This window comes from Leopardus geoffroyi, chromosome B1 (assembly GCF_018350155.1).
Source record: "Leopardus geoffroyi isolate Oge1 chromosome B1, O.geoffroyi_Oge1_pat1.0, whole genome shotgun sequence".
Taxonomy (NCBI): Eukaryota; Metazoa; Chordata; class Mammalia; order Carnivora; family Felidae; genus Leopardus; species Leopardus geoffroyi.
Window position 1 is genome coordinate 171,759,728 of NC_059327.1, and position 10,596 is coordinate 171,770,323.

At 41.4% G+C, this 10,596-nt stretch overlaps 1 protein-coding gene across 6 annotated transcripts in view; it reads left to right on the top strand.

Annotated features, from left to right (window-relative positions):
• Positions 1-9,401, top strand: part of RBM47 (RNA binding motif protein 47) — a 163,886-nt gene extending 154,485 nt beyond the window's left edge. For all 6 annotated transcript variants that reach the window (XM_045474958.1, XM_045474962.1, XM_045474961.1 and 3 more), the window contains 2 exons: positions 1,472-1,665; positions 6,655-9,401. In XM_045474958.1, the coding sequence (XP_045330914.1) occupies positions 1,472-1,665; positions 6,655-6,894 (434 nt within the window). In that variant the 3' untranslated portion in view covers positions 6,895-9,401. The remainder of the gene's footprint in view (positions 1-1,471; positions 1,666-6,654) is intronic.
• The last annotated feature ends 1,195 nt before the right edge of the window (positions 9,402-10,596 follow it).

Consider the following 10,596-nt stretch of genomic DNA (forward strand, 5'->3'; position numbering starts at 1 on the left):
TCCTGTGAGCGGACAGCCTAAACAATCCAGAATTACTTAGTACAACCCCAGTGTAGTTTAAACTCATAATCACCTCTGGTCCCCATCTTCTGGGCTCTCTTTCTGATTCATCCAGAAAATGAGAACTTTATATTTTAGGAGAAGCATCAGGGCAATGGTGGAATATGTGGCCACAAGACCATATGATTGAAAGATTTCATTAAGGTTTTAGATGTATTATATTGAAAGGCCACACTGTTGTTTAGCCTGCAATCATTTGTCTCTGTACCTTATTTCAGATCAGTTTGCATTAGAATAAATATGCTTACAGTTGTAGGAAAAACATAAATGAAAGCATACTTTGTGTATGTATTTTATATTCTTGCTTACCCTTCAACACACACACACACACACACACACACACACCACATACTTACACAAACTCCCCCAAAACCAAGGCTAATATTTTTTCTTTCTTCTCTTTATCATACGTTGGCATTCAGTAACTGCTGTCTGTTTGAGCCCCTGCTTAAAATAGAGTCCTTTGGACTTTCCTCACAGAAACACATCTTCGAAGTGCTCATCATAAAAGCAGTCACTCACTGCTTCACTACTATGAGCAGACATTAGCGAATGAGGGAATTTGCCATTTTTTTTATTATGTGTTTTTCCTTGAATCAGTAATGCTGAAATCTGAAATAACAGAGTGAAGTGTACACAGACCTCTGAGTTCTCAGAAGGAAACTCTCTCCAGCGCCTGCTTCTTAAAATGTGAAAATGAGGGGCGCCTGTGTGGCTCAGTCGGTTAAGCGTCTGACTCTTGATTTCGGTTCAGGTCACTATCTCACATCATGGTTTGTGAATTCAAGCCCCACATTGGGCTCTGCGCTGACAGTACGGAGCCTCTTTGGTATTCCTTTCTTGATGGCTGTCTCTGCCCTCCTCCCCTGCTCATTCTCTCTCTCTCTCTCTGTCTCTCTCTCTCTCTCAAAAAAATTTAGAAAAAAATTTTTTTAAAAATGTGCAAGTGAAAGGGTGGCGGGTCTGGTAATGAGCGAGGTGAGTGATGAGGACCAACAGGCTCACATTCCCACGCTGGAGGGCCTCTGATCACGTCTCGCCTTGAACCTGCTGTCTCAGTCAGAAGGCCCTTTCCTTTGCTGGACATTAGAGTAAGATTCAAAATGAGATTTGTCTGTAGAAACGGTAGGAAAAATGTTGGTGCAGAACCCAATTCTGGACTCCCCTTGCGTGAGCAATTGTTGGGAGACCCCTGTGTACACATGTGGATCCTTTTTTGCAAGATGAACAGGGGGCCTGCCTGCCAGCAACCCTTTCTTCCTCTTGGGTAGCACCTTGTTACCTGTACTGAGAGACAACATTAATTAGCAGGGGAGGCCCGTGACCACTAAACTTGGTTTTGAAAAATACCAAGAAAGTGACACCTCTTTCTCGGGACTTTCAAGCCGTGTGCATTTCCTTTCTCTTGCAGTGGCCATCCCTGCCATTGGGGCCCAGTATTCCGTATTTCAGGCCGCCCCAGCCCCTAAAATAATTGAAGATGGCAAAATCCACACAATGGAGCACATGATCAGCCCCATCGCGGTGCAGCCAGACCCAGCCAGCGCCGCAGCTGCCGCCGCCGCCGCCGTCATTCCTGCTGTGTCAACGCCGCCACCTTTCCAGGTAGAGCTCTTGCTGTGGTCATTGTCATTTGTGTGTGAGGCCTCTGTTAATCACAGATTCACTGACGATTCAGCAGGAGAGTTTGCTGTGTGCCAAGCTCTCCGATGAAGTATGGGATTGGGTGAAGAAAAAATGTTTACTGTAAATCATGACAGGACGGAAAAGTTTGAAAGAATAATTATACTACCCTAATATTATCACTGTATTAAAGATGGGAGGCAGGGTGCAGAAATGACACGTGTAATTCTTCACGGTGTCATAATATTATGCATATAATGTTGTGCATTCAATATTGCGATGCTGGATAATTTTTAATTCATGTTCTTACTGTTAAGGGGCTGACTTGCAAAGTCCAGGGAGATCACTCACATTTTCACTTGCCAAATTGCAGTTCAGTGATGATTTTTTAAGTTCTCTCTCCCTGCCCTTCCCCCCATAGCCCCCCTTCTGCTGGGTATGAATATTTACACCTGTGTATCCACACACAGGTGTGTAAGTGTGTGTGCATGGAGAGAGAAATATCTGTGGAGGGGCACCTGGGTGGCTCAGTCGGTTAAGTGTCCGACTCTTGATTTTAGCTCAGGTCATGATCTGGTTCATGGGTTCAAGCCCTGCATTGGGTTCCTCGCTGGCAGCGTGGAGCCTGCTTGGGATAGTCTCTCTGTCTCTCTCTCTCTCAAAATAAATAAATAAACTTAAAAAAATATATGTATATTTACAGATATATATATATATATATATAATCTGTAGAAATGTAGATATATAATAATTTTCCAGGGGCACCTGGGTGGCTCAGTCAGTTAAGCGTCTGACTTCGGCTCAGGTCACAGTCTCGCAGTTCATGAGTTCAAGTCCCAATTCGGGCTCTGTGCTGACAGCTCAGAGCCTGGAGCCTGCTTTGGATTCTGTCTCCCTCTGTCTCTGCCCCTCCCACTCATTCTCTGTCTCTCTCTCTCTCTCTCAAAAATAAATTAAAATATTTTTTAAAATAATAATAAAAAAATAAAACTTTGTAAAATCCACCCTTAATCCTCTTCTCCAACCTGATCCAGCTCTCCCCATTCCTCCTCCCTGTCCTGTCTTCCTGTTTCAGCCTCCTTCCCCACCTTTGCTCATAGCTTCTCTTCTCTGTGGTCTTTTCAGCCCCGAGTCCTCTGTAGAATCTTTCCCAACCACCTAGGCTTGGAAATCATCTCTCCTGTGTTTCTCATTACCCACATTGTTACTTGGCATATGACTGCCAGTATGTTCTGTCTCCCCAACTGATGAAGCTCCTCTAGACCACGAGCTACGTCTTACATTTCTTTTTATCTTCAGTGCATAGCACTTAGGGAATACCTATAGGTGATAATGTCATTCATCCGAAACAATAACAACAAAAACATCGTGTTAAAGCTACTTTTTGTGAGGCAGTGAATCTCAAATACCTTATCATTCCACAAGCACATATACTCAGACCCAGGGTCTCTTACCTAACTGGATAAGAATTATCCAGGGAGTATGTTTAAAAAGCAGATTCTTAGGAGCACCTGGGTCACTCAGTCGGTTAAGCATCCGACTCTTGGTTTTGGCTCAAGTCGTGATCTCATAGTTCATGGGAGTAAGCCCTGCATCAGGCTCAGTGCTGTGAGTGCAAGATTCTCTGCTTGGGATTCTCTCTCTCCCTCTTTCCCTGCTCCTCCCTTGCTCGGGAGTGTGTGCAAACTCTCTCTCGTGCTCCAAATAAATAGATAAACTTAAAAACAAAAAACAGATTTCTTAGACTCAAACCCCGCAAGATACCCAATGAGCAGAACTGGGCTGGAGTTCTAGAATCCGTGTTTTTGTATAGGCTCCTCAGCAATGCTGAAATAGAGCCATGCTTGTGAGCCACTGCACTATGGTGCTATATATTTGCTTTTGCCCTCTCTGTGCACCATTCTGGGCTGTGTTATTCAGAAAGGGTCACTCCAGCTGAAATTTATTCATTTACCAATGTATCATCAAGTAGTCGTCTAGTCTGGACTAACTAAAGCCAAGAAAAGGAATAGGTTGTAAATGACTCCTACTGTAAGATGGCAGCTAAATGTAGCTACTTTTTGTGAACTCACTATAAATATCTAGAGTAACCTACAAACGACACTTAGTGGAATTCTGGTCATTTCTAATTTCTCGTTACTAAGAAACTCGTGAACTTTTGTCCTTGGTGCATAGTGTCCCAAATTCCAGTTCTTGGACTCACGCTCTAGATCACAGGCTGTTTCTGTCTTTTATCGGTCTGCACTGAATGTCGCCATCAGGGTCTTTGTTCAAAGTCTTTGCTTATGACTTGGTTCAGTGTACAGTTGTTATCCGTTGATCCCAGGGCAGATTTTTTCCTTCCTTCAACGTATTGTGCAAATTGCTTGTAGCTACTTACTTGTGAACCCCAGGAATGACTTCTTTGAGTGTGTGTGCTTCTTGGTGTTCACCCACTGATCTAGGTACTCGGGGACCTCCCTCTGAGTTCATTGACCTGGGTTCTCAAAATGTTCAGCTCTCTGCCTCGCCCATATTCTCTGCCAAGTTGCAGCAGAGGAAGGAGCGTTTTAAGCACTACTGATTGGTGAATAGAACACCTTTCTGAGTGGAGCCACACTAGAAATCAGTCCCAGCATTACTTCCAGAACCTTCCCGTGGAACACTTTCATTCATACTCCTCTGTCTTGCACATGCTTAGGGATATTCCTGTTTAGCCATTTTATATCCTAAATTTCATATAGCCTTTATAAGTAATTTAAAAAAATGTTTGCTGGCATAGACAGTCACTTTTTCAAATTTATTTCTCAAAGTGTCCCCAGTCTTCAGAAATCTTTGGGATAAGTAGAACAAGGATAACCGTTCCTCTTGATGGGGCCTTTTCCTCTCTTTCCCCATCCCCAACATCCGCTGCTCACCCCAGCCACACCCAGGTGTTGGGGACTGGACGGTAGTACATGAAAATGTCTCTCTCGGATTTCTCCCTCCCTACAGTTGTGTCCCTTTGTCACTAAATAAACGTCCATACATTTGTAAAAACTTGCTTGTGTCTTGCTGCAAACCACAGGCTTCCCAATTCTGAAGTTTCTGTCTGTGGTTATGAAGCAATGCCAATGAGGTAGTCATTGTTAACATGTTGTAGGAGACCAGATAATACAGGGCTAAAAGTGCTGGCTCCAGAGTCCTACATTCCATTGCTTAAAAGCTGTGTCACCTTGTGCAAGTCATTTAACACATCCTCTCTGTATAGTCACAGTACCAGCTTCATTGGTGGTTGTGATGATTCCATAACATCATACAAATAAGGTACTTAGAATAGTGCCTAGCATACCGTAGTCTCTCAGTTATTATTATCATGGGTATAATTATCATTTTGGTTACAGTTGACAAAATGGCTCTCAGATGGTGAATTTCCTTTGAACATAATTTTGCGACTCTCATTCGGACATTTTGTAAAGGAAAGATAACTAATTCCCTTATGGAAATCCAGGAAGAGAGAATTTTTAAAATAGAATCTTCCATTTCATCTCTCCTGAATTGTTTATTTTGAAGATGCACTAAAACATACAGGCCATAGCAGCATTGACTCCAGGGCGTTCTCAGGAACATAAGGGGCACTAGATATTTCATTCAATGTGTGTTTTATTTGACCACAAATCCCCTTTTCCATAAAGCATCTCGCAGAACTAGCCTGATAGCAAACCCTTTGGGAAATACTGAACCACAGCCTTCACTCTCTACCCCTGTCTGTTGTGAAAATAGTGTGTTACACTTCCAAGTAGAGAGAAGCAGGTAGCAGGGGCTTTTAGAGAGCTAGTGGTGGCATCGGCAGTGAGGCGGCTTTAGTTAGCTTGCCTTTCCCCACTTCTTCCTATGGAAACTCTTTATCATTCAGAACCCAGCTCAAGTGTCTCTACTTCTGGGATGCTTTCTCCAACTTCCCAAGTTCCTCAGTTCCTTTTCTAAGCTTCCACAATCATTTGGATACAGTTGGCCCTTGAACAACACAAAGGTTGGGTCTGCCAACCCCCCGCGCAGTTGCAAATCCATAATTGGCTCTTGATTCCGCAAAATCACAACTATTAGCAGGCTACTGCTTGACCAGAAGGCTTACTGATAACATAAACATATGTGTCAGTAAAACACATATTTTGTATGTTATATGTATTATGTTCTGTATTCTCACAATAAAGTAAGCTAAAGAAAAGAAAATATTACTAAGAAAACCATAGGGACGAGAAAATGCATTTACAGTACTGTGCTGAATATATTGGAAAAAATCCACATGTAAGTGGACCCACTCAGTTCAAACCCATGTCGTTCAAGGGTCAACTGTATATATAGTGGTGTCATATCTTAGGTTGAAACCATCAGTAGCATTTGCTGAAAATTGTAGAGGGTTGCAGGTTTTTTTGGGGGTTTTTTTGTTTTGTTTTTTTTTTTTTTAGGTCACAGCTTAAAAAGCTGCCCGTTCGGAGATCTATATACTTGGTTCCATAACATTGTCACAGTCTGTTTTTGAAGCATCTTGTTCCTTCAGTTAAATTAGAGTTGAAGCAGCTGGTATATACTTTAGGGAAAATATTTTTAATTACAATGAGATCATCTGAGCAAAGGGTAGATTACTCAACTCCCTTTGCTAGCCTGCTCATGCTGATTGAGAGGAATGGCAGGTAGAAGATTCCAGACTATTTAACTCGTAGCTCTACAGTTCTGTCACTTTGACCAGTCGAATTTGGATGCGCCTGGAGGGTGAATTTCCAGCTTACCTTGATGGCTCTTTCCACCTTCCCTCACAGCAGTTATGTGCTTTACCCCTCTGCCCCCCTCCCCCAACCCCACCCTGAGAATGAAAGCCTTCGCTTTTACCTCCTCCTACCCCCGACCCCCGGGAACTGAAAGAACGACCGGAGCCTTGGAAGGAATGGGTGACTAAATGGAACAGGCACCTACGCGCAGTCAGTGAGGATCCTTTCTGTCTCTCCTCCTCAGGGCCGCCCGATAACTCCAGTGTATACGGTGGCTCCAAACGTTCAGAGAATTCCCACTGCTGGGATCTACGGGGCCAGTTACGTTCCGTTTGCTGCTCCTGCCACGGCCACGATCGCCACACTACAGAAGAATGCGGCTGCCGCTGCCGCCGTCTATGGAGGATATGCGGGCTACATACCTCAGGCCTTCCCCGCCGCTGCTATCCAGGTGCCCATCCACGACGTCTACCAGACATACTGACACTGGGGAGGAGAGTGGAGACAGACCACGAGCTACCCCTGAAGGAACACTTTACTATTTATGAAGAAAGAACGTGCAGGATTAGCACGCCTATGAAAGTGAAGAATGTTATCAAATGTCATACTGAAATATTTTATATTCATGATGAAGTTTTCACTAGTTTTTTTTTAAGACTATTTGCAATTTAGCAGCCTGTGTTCATACATTTCTAAGAGACTTGCAATGGTTCGTGCCTTAATACCATCTCTGAAAAATTTGTACGCTGTAGTACATTTGTATAGAGGTTTTTGTTTTTTGTATTTTTAAGGATATATTTTCAGTATGAAGGTTATTTTCTTAACTTCTGCACTCCAGAGATTTCTATTTTGTAGTACCTTCAATAATATATCAACTATATATTGAAAAGCACACTTGAGCAGCTAGGGAACTATTTTGAAAAATATAGTCAATATTTAAAGATACAAACAATAGTGCTTTAAAATACTACATAAAATGTTATTTTAAAAGTTATACTGGAAAGTGCAATTTTAAAGTGAGTAAAATCTCTATTTTAGCTGGCATTAAGGGTTGACGGTGTTACCATCTGTTCTCTATGACAGTTCTTTTTTTTTATTTTTAAGGAATTAAACACTCGATTTCTCCTTAAGCCCATGTTGAAAAGACTTGTCACATATCTGAGTCCAAACACTGGAAAGCTCTCACCTGCCACCATCACCCTGGACCCTGTTCATTCTCCATTTGTCTTTCCCTCTCCACACCCCTACTCCTTCCTTCCTCCTTTCCCCAGCCCCACCTGTGAGTCTGGCAAGTCTAGGGCAAAATGAATTACTCTGATAGAGAGAACATTGATGGCTTTTATACTTCTTCCTGGGTTTTTGTCGGGGGTAGGGGGTGTTTTGTTGTGGGTTTTTTTGTTCTGTTTTGGTTGGGAAGGTATTTTCAATAGCAGAGTATGCATAAGCACAAGGTTTTCATAGTTTCCATAAGACATCTTTGCATAGCTATTTAATTGTCTTCTATAAAACCTTAGTTCTTTTTCTCATGCTTTTATTTTATTCATTTTTTGAAGTATGAGTTTGTAGAGACAGTGAATGTCATTGTAGACAAGGCCCCCAAAGACTCTAGTCACAGAAAGTTAATGCTTCTAGTTGCTTTTATCATGTTTCAATGCGAAACGTCTTGGGCGGCAAGGGTGTTGGAAATATGTTTATTGAGCAGGGCTTTCCTCCGTAGCTGCGCACGTGGCAGGTGTACTGAATGGGGACCTACACACCCAGGAGGAGGAGGAAAGACCTGGAGGAGTTAAAAGATAGTTTGTAAATAATCTCCTAATGCTGGCTTTTAGTTGTTTCATGTTGCAGACGTTCATGGTGTATCGTTTAATGCAAAATGAAACCATTTTATTTCAATGTTATTAAAAATTGTTGTTTTATTAGGAAGTAAATGTATTGTTGCAGTGTTGTGCCTGTTTCAAGGCTTGTGTTTATCAGAGTGAATGTAAAATACAGTAAAATGTTAAGATTGTCATCTGCTTTAGGAAATACATCAACTTGGAACTTTTTTTAAAGGCTCCATCACGGAATTGAGGTGTGCAATAGGTGGCAAGTACACAGTTGTGTTTTTATGTCACATTAGAGATCTGTAAAATCTTTCCACTCAATTTTTGCTGATGGCTGAATTCGTATTTATGGATTAATAATAAGATCATGCCTTTAGCAACTATTGTAGTTTTGTTTTCAGTTTTAAATTAAGACATTCCCAAATGCCTCTTTCCCCGCTCATTTTAGGGTGGGATGGATTTTTTATATATAAGCAATATTTATTTAACTATTCTGTAAAATTATTGAGTGCCTGCAAAGGCCTTTAAACATTTCTAACATTTATTTCCCACCATTCTTGAATGACGTAAATAATTGTGCAATGTTCCTGATGATGTACCCAGCAAGCTGCATCCAAACTCAAATCTGTTGGGATGAGTAATCCAACAAAATGCAATTTGGATCAGATCCTCATCCCTTGACTTTGTGTGACAGAAGTACTGTCCTTCCAATGAAGAACTGTCACAGGTTCACTGGATGAGACTCTGGCCCAGCGGTCTTACTGTATTTTACATATGCCTGTAAATTATTTGGAAAAAAAAAAAAAAGTAATAAAAAAAGAAAAAAAATTGATATCTTAACATTGCAACTACCAAACTACCTTAAAAACAAATGTTGGTGAGCCTCCTATCTGGTCTGTCTGTTTCTGTTTCAAAACCATTTCAGATACACTACTGAGGTAAGTTTATAACTTGAAATGTGAACTTTTTTTTTTTTTAGGGTTAAGAACAAACTATATAAATGTTTAAAAAAAAAAGCTTTAGTGTTCCCTGTTTCAAACATGCTAGCAATTTAGTTGTTATCTTTAGTTGCTTTGTATTTGAAAAGCTTTTAAATTTATTTAGATCTTGCTCCATATACAATACATTCTTAGGATGTATGTAGTAAATAAAGCTTTCTTTAAAGCAATTTCCAGGCCTTATTTTAAATTGTGTTTTCTTTATACTGATTTTTTCCTAACAAAATCAGAAAGAGCTTTACAGTGTAGAAGGAAGCAATTGGTTTAGTATTTTGAGCTGGAGAAACCGCCAAGTTACTGTCCTGTCTTTGCCTTGGAATTACCATCAAAGATGGGTTACATAGTAAAAATGGTGAATTATCAATATTTTCAAACTTGGGCTTAGGTGATTGAAGGTTAAGCACCCAAATTCTGCTCAACATCTAGACTGGAATAGGATTTGGCAACGCCTGTCACTGCTGTCAGTACTGAAGTTTATGATCCCAAGAGCTTTACACTCAGACCTCTAAATGGAGGCAACGTTGGGTTTGTCCGGTGGTCTTGTGAAAGCGCTGGATGACCTGAAAGTCCGTCACTGCACTGGAAACCAAAGTCTTGTGTTCCTCATTTTCACAGCGCACAGCAAGGTTAGCAGAACACTTCCTTCCCTTTTCTCTGGAGAGCGTCACTAACTTCAGACAATATCCATCAGCAGAGCCAACCAAACGATTCAAGGGAAAGTGATGGGCTGCCAATGGAAATACTTTAAAAATTTTCCCCACACGGCTTTGCCATTGATCAAGAATTTTACCGCCTTCGTCTTGAGCAGTCTGGGTTGTGGCGTCACTTCCCACCTTTCTTGAAACAGTAACTTCTTGCTTTCTCTTAAAAAGGTAAAGGCCTTTTTTAGACGCAAGAGGGGCCAGGAGACTTAGCAAGATGACAGATCATTAGGCAATATTTTCAAGGATCTGCTGATTCCTTTCCTAAGAGAAGAGTACAGATATCCTTCAAACTGCAGAATCACAGAGGTTGATCTCATTAGAAAAAGAACAATTGTACAAAATAGGTATTATACCGCCACTAGGTGCCAGGGTCTGTTGTAGGTGCTACAAGCATGAACAAACCCACAAAATCTTGCACAAGTAGAGCTTACATTCTGGTGGGAGAACACAGTTTGAGCAGATAAACAACATGTTGGGTAGGGACAAATGCTATGATTACGTGACTCGTTAGGCTCTTTGGCTCCCATAATCTCGGGTCAACCTCACAATAACTCAGTGAAGTAGGCAGGTCAGGCAATGTGACTGGCCAAGCTGGTAAAAACCTGGACTGAAATCTGCAGTCAGATCCCAAGTCTCAGGTTTTTTCTAATAGCACACTGAC